This window comes from Callorhinus ursinus, unplaced genomic scaffold (genome assembly GCF_003265705.2).
Source record: "Callorhinus ursinus isolate GAN/ISIS: 27379988/994484 unplaced genomic scaffold, GSC_fseal_2.0 scaffold51, whole genome shotgun sequence".
In the NCBI taxonomy this organism is placed as follows: Eukaryota; Metazoa; Chordata; class Mammalia; order Carnivora; family Otariidae; genus Callorhinus; species Callorhinus ursinus.
In genome coordinates, this window is record NW_027397113.1 from 7,736,462 (window position 1) to 7,749,759 (window position 13,298).

Sequence of the window (13,298 nt, forward strand, 5' to 3'; positions counted from 1 at the left end):
GAGTGAGCGCACTGCCTGGTACCAGAACTGAGAGGCCGGGCTGATGGCTCTAAGGGCCAAGCTTTGGGCCCTGTGCACACAGCTGCCTCCGGGCAGGGAACACCCAGGTGCAGCAGCACTTCATGAGCATGGAAACTTCCCTTCAGAGGGGGAAGCATGACCCCAGAATGGGTCCCTGAGTGGTGGCAACTTCCAGGATCAACTCCAGCAGTGTTTGTACCTGTTTCAGCTGCATGCTCCAACCAGCTGGCCCCCATTTTTCCTTGAGCTAGATGACACAAGAGCTCTGCCTGCTGCCAGGAGTGAAATGTGAAGAACTTGTTCCCAGCTCCAGCTGAGGCTCTTGGTCCCCTCCAAGCCCCTCACCAATTCCAAGCCAGTCACAGGAGGATGGAGGAGAAACCTGCCTGGAACGCCCACCCTCCAGGGAGGTTAATACACTTCTTGGTGTTATTCTGAAGTTGTTGGGGTCCCCCCACATCTCACACACCCTAGAGGAAGTTCAAGCTACAGAGAGAACAATCACAACTCTGAAAGCTGACCCTAGAACTTCGAGGGGCGGAGGTTGAGCGGAGCGGGGGGCAGTCTAGGAGAACCTCTGTCTTTTCTGGCCCAGGCATTTTACTGTTTCCTCTCCCAGGCCTCTGGTCAGCAGGTGGTCTTGCTTGCATCTTCACTGCCCAACCAACACAAGCTGTTCCGGTACAGCACCTCAGTGGTGGGTGGGGAGGTTGTGAAGACAATTGCTTGTGAACGCTAGAAAAATGGTCTGTTCATTGGACATGGCAGCTCATCTTGGGAGGATGCATAGATCGGAAATTCATTTATTTCCCAAGTGTTTGTTGAGTTCTTGGTACATGCCGGGCAGTGTACTGAGCCAGGAGCTGGAGAAAAGTCACGAATTAGTGAACATCCCTGCTCTCTTGGGGTTTACGTTCTAGTTTTCTGTTGCCTGATAATGCATCTTACAGACGAGGAAAGCGTGGCATATATTGGCTGCTGGCAAAAGGGCTGGGCTGAGAGATTCAATACTGGTTGTATAACGCTAGGAGGTCTAAGAACCATCACTCCCGCTCCAAGGCCCGGGTCTCCCCTTCCTCGGAAGCCCTTCGTGCGACCCCCTTCCCCATTCGTCTCGGAGACTTGGGCTGCAGCAGCTTGCTCTTTGCTCCAGCGCTAGTCCCGGAGGTGCTGGCGTAGCGACGAACCGAAGGCGGCGGCGGGGCGGGGCCGGGCGGGCCGGCCCCGACCCTGGAGTAGCTCGGCGAGCGCAGGTCTCTGGCGGGATCAGGAGCGGCTGAGCCCCGCCTCCAGCGCGGCTGCCAGCCGAGTGCGCACGCGTAGAGGGCCGCGCTCCTCAGGCGGCACCGCCCACCACCGGGGGACGTCGGCGGCGCGCGACGTAGTTCGCAGAATAAATGCGGTGGCGCCGGGCGTAGGAGCGCTTCGGCCGGGGCGCTTTTGGGCGTTCGGACGATTGGTGGCGTTGCGGCCCGCGGCTGAGCCGGCCCTGCTACTCTCTGTGCCATGGCGGACGAGGGGAAGTCCTACAACGGTCAGTGCTGGCTCTCAGGGCAGGGAGCGAGATGATCTGGGGCCCAGTGGGCGGCGCCGGCCTAGGCCGCAGCCCCGGGGCGGGAGGCCGCGAGAGGCCGGGCGTCCGCGGGGTGCGTCGGCGGCGCGGGCCGGGGGCAAGGCCCCCCGCGGGCCCGGCCGCACTCGAGGCTGGGAGCCCGACGTGTTGACGCGGGAATCCTGGCGTTGCGAGGAGCTTCGGCTCGGAGCAGGCGGCCTGGCGGTGGGGTGGCGAGATTCCTTTGAACTTTGTGGGTGGTTGATGCCTGTCAGTTCAGTTGGGCGGCCAGACTCTTCCTTTAATGTGAGTCAGTGCCCGGCTCATCGGCTACCTTGTGTCTTATTTTCCACCGCGTCCAGTCTCTTGCCCCGCCTCCCCTGCGGCCTTGGCTTTGGCTTTAATATTTTAAACCTCCACATCAACGCGCTGTATCCGAACACTACGCAGGGTTTTTGTCCAGAGGAGTGGTTAGGAGCACATGACAGCTGAGGTTTGAGTCCAGAGTTGTCTTCCCCAAGCTTGAGTGAATTCCACTCCCAGGCCTCATTTTTCTATTTTCCTAAGAAGGTAGTGATTGTACTTACTTCCTAAGTTTGCTCTTGTGTATGTTAAACGAGTTTATTCACATCAAGTGCCTGGAGCATAGTGCTTGGCCCTGGAGAAAGTTCTCAGTATATATTAGCTGTGCCTGCTATTCAGTTGTTTGTTTTTCCCCTATGGTCATTTCTTAAGGTTCATTGGTTGCAGAGTGCTGGCATGAGGCAGACCTTTTTGGGAGTCATAGACCTTTTTTTTAGAAGCCATTCCTACAGAGGATTCAGAGGGTCCTGTTCCTGGAGAGCAGTCAAGGAGAGTTGGCTAAGCTCCCTACTTGCCACTAGAACCTGAATCTTAGGAGTTGTCTTCTGAGTAAAAAGGCATTTCTAGGGGTGCCTGTGTGGCTCAGTTGGTTCAGTCAGCATCTGCCTTTGGCTCAGGTCATGATCCCAGAGTCCTGGGATAGAGCCCCGTGTCGGGCTCTCTGCTCAGTGGGGAGCCTGCTTCTCCCTCTCCCTGCTGCCCCACCTACTTGTGCGCTGTCTTTCTCTCCCTCTCTAGTAAATAAATAAAATCTTTTTTTTTTTTAAGGCATTTCTGGCCAAGGAAATAAAGAGCTCATTCCCAAAACTTCAGGGTGTCAGTTTGAGAACGAGAATTTTTTTTTTTTAAAGATTTCATTTATTTACTTGACAGAGACACAGCGAGAGAGGGAACACAAGCAGGGGGAGTGGGAGAGGGAGAAGCAGGCTTCCCGAGGAGCGGGGAGCCAGATGTGGGGCTCGACCCGAGGACCCCAGGATCACGACCTGAGTCGGCTCAAGTCATGGTTCCGGGGTCCTCGCATCGGGCTCCCTGCTCCGCGGAAAGCCTGCTTCTCCCTCTCCCACTCCCCCTGCTTGTGTTCCCTCTCTCGCTGTGTCTGTCTCTGTCAAATAAATAAATAAAATCTTTTTTTTAAAAGAGTTTTAAAGAAGCCAAAAAAAAAAAGTTTTAAAGAAGCCCTTAAATTGATGATGTTTATAACTGTATGACGTTTGTACTCTGTAGGCAAAGGAAGCGTTGTTTACTGAAAGCTGATGTGATCATTGTGATTGATTAATTTTAGGAGATGTGAGAGAGGTCCCCATCCAGATTCTGAGAGGGGTTAAATAGATTTGGGAGGCCAAGGGCAAACAGATTTCAGGTGACTTTTCAGTTGCACACTGAGTCCATATTCTGCTCACACTTCCACATTGTACTTCTCTCTGTAAGTTCCAGTTTCTGACTCGTTTTTTCCAAAGCTCTATGCTGTCTTCCAGTAATGTTTCCCTCATGCTGCCATGCCACAGAGAGGGTTCTCTCTCTCAACAGACAGAAGTTTGCGTGGAAGTGGGCTTCGTAGTCGGTGTGTATGTCATTCTATAGCACAGGCTGCTGGAGCTTTGATTGCCACAGCAGGGTAGCTGGACTAGCAACGTGTTTTCTAATTGATGTCGTTTTTAACCCCAGAGCACGATGACCGTGTTAGTTTCCCTCAAAGAAGAAAGAAAGGCCGGGGTCCTTTCCGGTGGAAATATGGTGAGGGGAACCGTAGGTCTGGAAGAGGAGGTTCTGGCATCCGGTCTTCCCGTCTGGAGGAAGATGACAGAGATGTGGCAATGAGTGATGCCCAGGATGTTCCCCGAATACGACAGTAAGTGACTAGTTGATCTGGTTTGATTTTAGTGACCCATTTACTTATTTAGCTCTCTACTGCCCACGCCATTTCTCTTCCCACCTGTACAAGTGAGAGATGCCAGGTCCAGCTTAATGGGTGAACAGTCTTAGCTGCAATCCTGACAGCAGTGTGGGAAGCCTTTGAGAAGACTTTCCTAGTGTTTGTGGACATTTTATTCTCTGCTTCCCCACAGCAACCCCTATCCTTCCCGACCCAACCGTCGAGGTGACAGTTGGCATGATCGAGATCGCATTCATGTTACTTTGCGGAGAGACAGAACTCTTCCAGAGAGAGGAGGGGCTGGTACCAGTCAGGATGGGACCTCGAGAAACTGGTTTAAGATTACAGTGAGTGTCTGGGGCGCCTGCGGGGCTCAGTCGGTTAAGTGTCTGTCCAACTCTTGATTTCAGCTCAGGTCATGATCTCAAGGTCATGAGATTGAGTCCTGTGTCATCTCTGTGCTGGGCATGGAGCCAGCTTGAGATTCTCTCTCTCTCTCTCTCTCTCTCTCCCCCCCTCTCCCTCTCCCCCCCCTCTCCCTCTGCCCCTCCCCCCCTAAAAAAAAAGATTACAGTGAGTGTCTGGGGAAGTAGATGCTGCAAGGGAGGAGGGGGCTGGGCTCAGAGTGAAGGTCTTTACTTTTCACATGACAAAATCAGTCTTCTCCGCTGTTTCCTCCACAGTCAGGTGTCCATCCTTCCTCCTAGAACATCTAAGAGCAGGTTCAGGAAAGGCGTAGAAGAAGACAAGCAGGATCGGGGCGGGGGGCCCCATCTAAAGGAAAACATGATTAACTGGTTGGGAGGTAGAGGAACTCCTCTGAATGTCTCCGTGTGGCTCAAGCCGAGTGTGGAGCTTGGGGTCTCTTAAGTCCTCGGAGGGGCGGACCATGTCTGAATCATATCTTGAAACTTTTAGAACCAAAAAATTTTATTTTCTTGAGGAATACTAAGTTAAATGGACAGAAAGGAGGATAAGGAGTCTGACTTGAATAAAAAAAACTTTTAACTGGCCCTTCCTTCAGGAAATGTGAAAGTTGGCAGAAGGTGTGAAAGGAGCGCTAGATGGGTCTGCTGGTCAGCCTTCGTTCCATATTCTGTTCTCTCTCTCTCTCTCATCTAGATTCCCTATGGCAGAAAATATGACAAGTCATGGCTCCTGAGTGTGATTCAGAGCAAGTGCAATGTCCCTTTCACCCCCATTGAGGTGAGATAAGGCCCATGTGGCTGCTGGGCACCAAGGAGGGAGAGGGGCCAGCTGGCCCAGGGGCCCTGGGCTCCAAGTCTCATGCTCTTGTTTCCTCTTTGTGCAGTTTCACTATGAAAACACACGGGCTCAGTTTTTCGTTGAGGATGCCAGTACCGCTTCTGCATTGAAGGCTGTCAACTATAAGATTTTGGATCAGGAAAACCGAAGGGTGTGTATAAAGGGCCTGGCTTGGCTGGGGGTAGGTCTTGATCCCGCGGCTTAGGCTTCCCTGGAATTCACCCTGCCCTCCATGTCTTCCCCTGTAGATATCCATCATCATCAACTCCTCTGCCCCACCCCATTCGGTACAGAACGAGCTGAAGCCGGAACAAGTCGAGCAGCTAAAGGTGAGGCAGGCTCCCGTCCCGTGTTTCCACTCCAGTCCTCCCACTTCTCGCATCCACAACCCTCCACACAACCCCAGTGAGCCCCCGACCCCCCCCCCCACCCCTTTTCTTTCCCCTGTAGCTGATCATGAGCAAACGATATGATGGCTCCCAACAAGCGCTTGACCTCAAAGGCCTCCGTTCAGACCCAGGTAGGACCAGTAGCAGTCATTCTCAGGGAGGTGGAGGCAGAGGGGGATCCGTCGGGTAGGGGAAGTTCGAGAATGGTTTGGTACGAACTCTGACCTGGGAAAGCCCTCTCAGACTTGCCTTTTCTTCCTTTCCGCTTCCTGAAGACTTGGTGGCTCAGAACATTGATGTCGTCCTGAATCGCAGGAGCTGTATGGCGGCTACCCTGCGAATCATTGAGGAGAACATCCCTGAGGTGAGGCCTTCGTCCTATTTTGAGACGGGAGGAAGCGGGGTGTGGTAGGTAGGATGGGGTCGGGAGGTAGGTGTGTCTTTGAATCCTTTGTTGGCGGTGCTTCCTCTAAACTTTTTTCTGCCCACAGCTTTTGTCCTTAAACTTGAGCAACAACAGGCTATACAGGCTGGATGACATGTCCAGCCTTGTGCAGAAAGCACCCAACCTGAAGATCCTCAATCTCTCCGGAAATGAGGTGAGCCCTGAGGGCCTGGTTGTGTCGTGGGCGGGGTGAGCAGAGGGCTCCGGCAGGAGACTCGAGGAGGGTGTTTCGGGGATGGGGGTCTCGCTGGCTCTCCTTACCAGGATCTCCTGCCCGCTTTTTCTCCCCACCTCTCTGCAGTTGAAGTCTGAGAGGGAGTTGGACAAGGTAAAAGGGCTGAAGCTGGAAGAGTTGTGGCTCGACGGAAACCCGCTGTGCGACACCTTCCGAGACCAGTCCACCTACATCAGGTCAGTTGTAGCCTCTGTCTCCCCTCCTGGGGACCTTCACCCCCCGGGAGGCTGAGCTAATGCACCCTGACCAGTGCCCGTCTGCAGGAGATGTGCAGCCCTGAGCTGGAACCACCTGTCCTTTGGGAGGATCACGTGCTCCTCCCTTCGTCTGTCCGTGTGTCCCAGCTTGGCCCCGAGGTTTCCTTTCCTTTCTTCTCACCTGACTACCTATTTGCTGTTCTGTGGTCTTTCCTCTTCCCGAACACAGCCTTTTCTGGAGTCTCCCTACCCTACTGTTCCAGGAAGGGCATCTCCCGCTTTCTACCACGACCAGGGGGTGTCTTGCGTATATGTCCCATACATGGATCTGCCTTGTGCCAAGAGCCTGGTATCCCTGGGCCGAGAAAGGCCTCCCTCCCTGGGACTTCCTGTTGATGGGCCTTCCCTTCTTTGTCCGGTGCTGGCCCCTCTTGCCGTTTTGCCAAGAGGGACTCTTGTCATGGTCCACGTGCCCAAGGCCGTTGCCTGGGCTTTCCCCCTCGCGCTGAGGTTGAGGCCTCCTCGGAGCTGGTGCCACGCACTCTGTCTCTCTTGCCCGGAGCTGTGAGCTGGGCCCTCCCTGGAGAAGAAACCTGGGTTCCCCAAGCCATGTGACCAGAGCCGGGGCCCCTCGCCCAGCAGGCGAGGGAAGCCCAAGGCAGGCGCTGGGCGTGGAGGCCACGGGGGCATAGGCTACCGAGGAGACACAGAACTGACCCTCTCGGGGGGCGCTGCCCCGCCCTCACTCGCACACCTCACATCACCCTGCTTGGCCCCGGAGGATGGCTGGTTAGCCAGAGACGGGTAAGATTCCTCAGGGAAGGAACAACCTAAGACAGGCACAGTCGCAGAGGGGCCATCAGGAGAGAACTTGGGGGCCAACAGAGGTGGGGCACAGACCCTCACCCCCCCAACTTTGCAGGGGCCTGAACCCTCACCTCTTCTGAGGGAGGTCTCCTGCCCCCATGGCTGCTTCGCTTCCCACGCCCAGCTCAGATCGGGACCCAGGTAGCGGACAGAGACCTGGCCAACAGCAACTGCCCTCCGGCTGCAGCAAGAATTTGTTTTCCGTTTGTACCTTGGACCACGGGGAAAGGGGCAGCCAAAGGAAAAGGCTGTGTTGGGTGTCTTCTTCCCTTTTTTCTTCCTTGTTTTCCTGAATGCCTCCTCGCCTTATAGTTCTTTCGCTTTTTCTTTGCTTTCTCTTTCTTTTTACTCTCTACTTCCCTCTGTCTCCCCATCTCTCCCTTGCCCCAGCCCCAGCCTGCCTTCTCTCTCTTTCTCTTCTTTTCCTTCCTTGTCTTCTTCCTTCACCTCCCCTCTTCCTGAACCCCCCCCCTCCGCCTTGCTCATCTCCCTGCCCCAACATCCTGTGCCATCCCTGTGGTGTGTTCTGGTCTTGGCCACGGCCAGACCAGGCAGAACTGATGGATACCTGTTGAGGCAGCGGAGCCCTTGGGCTCCCACCCCATTCCCTCCTCCCGGGGCTGCACAGGTGAGTAGGTGGAAGGTAAGGGGGGCAGGGAGGGGAAGGAGGTCCTGGCTTAAAGCCTGGGCTGGGAGTGCTGCTCTGTGGCGCTCGGGTCAGGCAGCAAGAAGAGAGTCAGCCTTCAAGGCAGTCATTTCTGGGTGCCCCGGGTGAGGTGGGGAGTGGGGCCTCTTTCCCCAGAGCTCCGAGGCTGGGGAGGAGTGAGAGGGCAAGCGGATGGGGCGGGCGGTCCCTTGGGCATTGGAGTGTTTGCTCCTAGAGCAGCTCAGGAGGCACGGTGGCTCTGAAGCATCACTCACTTCTGTCCCGTTTTTGACAGCGCCATTCGAGAACGATTTCCCAAATTACTACGCCTGGTAAGTCCGTAGCTCTTTAAATTCTTTTCTAACGATCATAGGCTCTCCCACCCAAAAGCTCTTGCCTCATGTATGTTCGTATGACCCTTAATTTGGAGACAACGAAGACCTTTGAGAATCTGGCAAAGGCTATAATCCTTCTCAGAAAAAGGCCCGTAGACAGAAGTTGCCTCTGTCGGGATTCCTGGACCTTTTCTGTGTGTCCTTGACCCTTGATCTCTGACCCCTCATTCCTAGTTTGCCCATGTCATTACTCATCCAGCCTTTTCTCTGTGATTACACTGTCGACTTCCCACAGGATGGCCATGAGTTACCCCCGCCAATTGCATTTGATGTTGAAGCCCCCACAATGTTACCTCCCTGCAAGGTAAGAAGGGGGCAGCGCTAGAACTCATGTTGGGAGGAGAGGATTGGTTACATGGTCTTGATACCTATGTGTGATTCCAGGGAAGCTACTTTGGAACAGAGACCCTGAAGAATCTGGTCCTGCACTTCCTGCAGCAGTGAGTATGCAGCTCCCCCCTCCCTCTGCCCCCGGCTGGGGAGCGGTGGGCGGGTCCTGGCACAGCTCCCTCTGGGGAGCCAGACCCGGGAGCTCAGACTGTCCCTTTTGTGTTCTCCGCAGGTACTATGCGGTGTACGACTCTGGAGACCGGCAGCGGCTCCTGGACGCCTACCACGACGGGGCCTGCTGCTCCCTCAGCATTCCCTTCACGCCCCAGAACCCTGCCCGGTGAGTGTCCCCGCCCACAGCCTGCCCAGGACCGGGCAGGCGAGCACCTGCTAGCGCGCACACGGCTCTGATCCCTGCCTCCTTGTCCGCCTCTTCCTCTAGAAGCAACCTGGCCGAGTACTTCAAGGATAGCAGGAATGTGAAGAAGCTCAAAGACCCGAGTAAGTGTGTGACGTGAGCAGAGGGGGGTGGGAAAGGGGGGGCAGGCGGGACTCGGGCGCGGGGCTTGGGAGCGTGCAGCAGCCCCTGACCTTGGGTTCTCCTCTCCCACAGCCCTGCGGTTCCGGCTGCTGAAGCACACACGTCTCAACGTTGTCGCCTTCCTCAATGAGCTGCCCAAGACTCAGCACGACATCAACTCTTTTGTGGTAGACATAAGTGCGCAGACAGTAAGCACCTGTTTCTTGCCCACAAAAGCCGGAACTGAGGAAGGGCAGTTACGAGGCCTGGGGGCCTCCGGCTCTGGCCGGGAGCCTGCATGGTGACAGGCGCCTCTTCTCTTTCAGAGTACGTTGCTGTGTTTTTCTGTCAACGGGGTCTTCAAAGAAGGTAAGGAGCTTTGGAGTCCTGAGTCTGCAGAGTGGGCCCTCCCTCAGCACCCTCCGCCCCCTTCCGTCCCCGCCCCCGCCCTCCTCCTCGTCTGCCCCCAAGCCACCTTCCTGAGGCCTCCCCTCCCCACCTGTCTTTCCTGTCTGGGAAACGGGACAAGCCTGGGGCTTGGGAGGACACAGACTCTGGGGGCAGGCAGATCTGGGCTTCCATTCCAGCCTCGGGCCCATGGGTCTGTGGGCAACTTACATCATCTCTGGGCTTCGAATTCTTTGTCAAAGGGGGTTGGTAAGAGCCATCTCACAGCCGTGCCGTGGGGAGCCAGCGGAGCGCCTGACACAGGAGCTGGCGCCGGGGTCCTCTGGGTGGGCTAACGCTGGTGGTGGTTCGCCCTGGCCTCCGACATTCCTCTTCCTCTGCTCCCCTCTACACACACATAATCGTCTGTCTGGTCTGCTTCAGTTTAGTTGTATCCAGTAAGACCAGGATTGGAGAAGCTTTTAGTAAACCTGAGGTGTAGCTGATTCTAAGGGGTCGTTGCTGTTGTTAACATTACAGTGGATGGAAAGTCTCGGGATTCTTTGCGAGCCTTCACCCGGACATTTGTCGCTGTTCCTGCGAGCAACTCAGGGTGAGTGAGTGGCTTACCAGTTGGGGTCCCAGTCCCCATCTGTGGCCAGCATGTGGGAATTGGTGGGGGGATGTGAAGGGGGAGCGAGTCCTCAGGAAATGTTCAGAATTTCAGGAGGAGGCTCTCAAAGTGGTGGTGAGCTCGGCTCTGGAGCCAGACTGTTTGGGTTTTTCATCTGGCTGCACCACTTCTAGCTAAGAGCAAGTTTCCTCATTGGGAAACTAACATAAGCTACTTACTTCTTTGGTCTATTGTGAAGATCAGTGGGAATAAGAACTTCCCTGAGTTGGGGGAGAATGTGTAATTCTAATGTTGTTTGGCATCTGCCCCCATATATGGCTTCTTAGGGGCGTAAGGGGCGTAAATGATAAAAAGTAATGACCAAGAGTGAGGAGGGGGACTTGGTGGGTATTGAAAGAATCTGTCAAGTGTAAAAGTGTCAAGTGTGAGAACAGGAATAATGGGAAGTTGAGGTTGGCTGTTTGTCCAGCTGTCTAAAGTGCTTTTTGTCCCGAAGGCTGTGCATCGTGAACGACGAGCTCTTTGTGCGGAATGCCAGCCCTGATGAGATCCAGAGAGCCTTTGCCATGCCTGCACCCACCCCTTCCTCCAGTCCAGTGCCCACCCTGTCCCCAGAGCAGCAGGAAATGCTGCAGGCGTTCTCTACCCAGTCTGGCATGAACCTTGAGTGGTCCCAGAAGTGAGTACTGGGCATGTGTAGGAATAGGGGTGAACGGAGGTAGGGGTGGAAGTGAATAATGAGTGCTCCTGACATTTTGAAAGCCAAAATTTATAAATATGGCCCATAAAAAAATTTGGCCTATGCCTAAATCAGCATAGCAAAAATTTTATATACTATTCTGCAAGTTACTTTTTTTGCTTATCCCATGAATGTCTTTCCCTATCATTATAAAAATTACCTTAGGGGCGCCTGGGTGGCTCAGTTGGTTAAGCGACTGCCTTCGGCTCAGGTCATGATCCTGGAGTCCCGGGATCGAGTCCCGCATCGGGCTCCCTGCTCAGTAAGGGACTCTGCTTCTCCCTCTGACCCTCCCCCCTCTCATGTGCTCTCTCTCTCTCTCTCTCATTCTCACTCTTTCAAAATAAATAAATAAATCTTTAAAAAAAATAAAATAAAATAAAAATTAACTTAGTCTTCTTGATAGCTACTTAATACTCCTTTGTATCCAGTAGACCAGTGATAGGCATTTGGATTTTTACTGATTTTCCATTTGTAATACATAGTGCAAGAATGTATGTAATTGTTGGCACACATGGGTGAGTGTTTCTCTAGGAAGGATTTTGAAGTGGCGTTTAGTGAGCAGGGCGCTCTTCTCCCGCTCCAGGTGCCTTCAGGACAACAACTGGGACTACACCAGATCTGCCCAGGCCTTTACTCATCTCAAGGTAAGTTTTGGAAATTCGGTAGCAAAAAGACCAGGGATCTCTGGGCCTTGAGAGGGTCAAGCCAGCTGGGGGGGAGGGGGGAAAGGGACTGGCTCTAACTGACCTTTTCTTTTTTTTCTAAGGCTAAGGGCGAGATCCCAGAAGTGGCGTTTATGAAGTGATCTGTAGCCCTGCCCCAGAAGCAACCCCCTGTAAAATAGCCCTTGGATATTGACGTCTCCTTGTCCTGGCTGTCGGCTGTTGTCTCCTCCTCTCTGGCCCCTAGGCCACCCCGTGACTGTGACCGAAGAGGAAGGGCTGCTGGATCCCTCTCCTCACCTGCCTTCTGGAAGACTTTTGGGAGACTTCCAGAAGATTGAGCCTCGCTGGTGCCAGGAAGCCAAAGCTTACTTTGTAGAACTGACACTAAACTCCCCCGAAGGATTTAGGTGCTTTGTGTACTTAACCCCAGAATCCGCCGTACTTTTTAAGATAAAGAGTGATATTGTATTTTGTGTCACGGTGCTACATTGTTTCTGCCTCGCCCCTGCCCGCGGGGCGGTCGGGGTCCCCCTTCCCCCACCAGGGAGGATGGCCTCTAAGCTCGGGGGCGGGGCCGCAGGCCGGATGTCCCGCCCCGGAAGCGGCGACGCGCTGGGGCCATGGCGGCGCTTGGGCGGCGGTGGCCCGTGCGGCTGCTCGTCGCACTGCGGCTCCTGCACGACGGGGCGCCGTCGCGGGACGTGCTGCTCTTCAAGCACGAACGGGGCCGCTTCTTCGCCGTCCTCGGGCTGTTCTGCGCGGGCCAGGGCGTCTTCTGGGCGTCCCTGGCCGTGGCAGCCTTGGCCCGGCCCCCGGCTCGGGCGCTGCCTCCAGACACGGAGCCCGCAGACCGCGGCCGCTGGGACCTGCGCTCCGCGCTCTGGCGCTACGGCCTGGCCGTCGGCTGCGGCGCCATCGGTAAGGCGTGGGCTGGCTTCCAACACGGGGACGTGGGGCGGCTGGACACGGCCCTCCCTGCCCCGGCCAGGACCGAGCGGGGCTCCCGACCCTCCGGGCCGGGCCACGCTGGAGTTGAGGCCCTAGAGCCAAGCCCTCGGACAGGCCTAGGGTGAGGTTTGCCTCTCACTGTGCGAGCTCGAGCAGTTAACACCGCTCTGGCCCGTCTCGCCCTTAAAACGGGGGTGTACATGAAGGTTGTTGGGGAGGAAGGACGAACACAAGAGTCGGGTAGAAGAGGGGCTCGGTAAATGTTACTGTCATCACAGTTTCTTAAATTCTGGGCCACTGGAAACGTTGCCGCTTAGCTCTTCAGCAAAAACCCCTCACCCCAAACTTTGGTCTTCCTGCAGGTACCCTGGTACTTGGCGCTGGTCTTCTCTTCTCCCTCCGTTCTGTGCGTTCAGTGATGCTGCAGGCTGGAGGGAAGCAGGTGACCCTCACCACTCATGCCCCCTTTGGCTTGGGTGCTCATTTCACCGTCCCTTTGAACCAGGTATCCTGCATGGCCCACCGTGGTGAAGTCCCTGCTATGTTGCCTTTGAAGATCAAAGGCCGGCGCTTCTACTTCCTCTTGGACAAAGCTGGACATTTCCCCAACACAAAACTCTTTGACAATACTGTGGGTGCCTACCGCAGCTTGTGAAGAAACCACCTTGGGTCGCTCACCTCTCCCAGAGGGGAATAAAAACCGAACCTTGGAGATGGGGTGACAACCAAGGGCAGGACACAAGGGGGCCCACGGTTCCTGAACAGCAAATAAAAGAGCAGTCATCCCGAGGGCAAGGGACAGAACCTCTGACTTTTGTTC

General features: G+C 55.1%; 2 protein-coding genes across 4 annotated transcripts; both read left to right on the forward strand.

Annotated features, from left to right (window-relative positions):
- Positions 1-1,387: 1,387 nt before the first annotated feature.
- NXF1 (nuclear RNA export factor 1) lies at positions 1,388-11,998 on the forward strand. Of its 3 annotated transcripts, XM_025878659.2 has the most exons (21): positions 1,390-1,555; positions 3,605-3,788; positions 4,006-4,159; positions 4,935-5,018; positions 5,125-5,229; positions 5,327-5,407; positions 5,529-5,598; positions 5,743-5,831; positions 5,959-6,066; positions 6,214-6,323; positions 8,153-8,189; positions 8,488-8,556; positions 8,637-8,692; positions 8,815-8,922; positions 9,025-9,083; positions 9,196-9,311; positions 9,429-9,471; positions 10,030-10,102; positions 10,620-10,802; positions 11,449-11,509; positions 11,632-11,998. In XM_025878659.2, the coding sequence occupies exons 1-21, from the start codon at positions 1,528-1,530 to the stop codon at positions 11,668-11,670; spliced, it is 1,857 nt and encodes a 618-aa protein (XP_025734444.1). In that variant the 5' UTR covers positions 1,390-1,527; the 3' UTR covers positions 11,671-11,998. The 3 variants fall into 3 exon arrangements, 2 of the variants coding, with proteins under 2 accessions (XP_025734445.1, XP_025734444.1); XM_025878660.2 differs by lacking the exons at positions 10,620-10,802; positions 11,449-11,509; positions 11,632-11,998 and having other exon boundaries at positions 1,388-1,555; positions 9,934-10,070; XR_012375490.1 differs by lacking the exons at positions 8,488-8,556; positions 8,637-8,692; positions 8,815-8,922; ... (5 more) ...; positions 11,449-11,509; positions 11,632-11,998 and having other exon boundaries at positions 1,388-1,555; positions 6,214-7,839; positions 8,153-8,171.
- A 120-nt stretch (positions 11,999-12,118) lies between these two features.
- TMEM223 (transmembrane protein 223) lies at positions 12,119-13,286 on the forward strand. The gene is made up of 2 exons (XM_025878662.2): positions 12,119-12,448; positions 12,841-13,286. The coding sequence occupies exons 1-2, from the start codon at positions 12,151-12,153 to the stop codon at positions 13,131-13,133; spliced, it is 591 nt and encodes a 196-aa protein (XP_025734447.1). The 5' UTR covers positions 12,119-12,150; the 3' UTR covers positions 13,134-13,286.
- Positions 13,287-13,298: the final 12 nt, after the last annotated feature.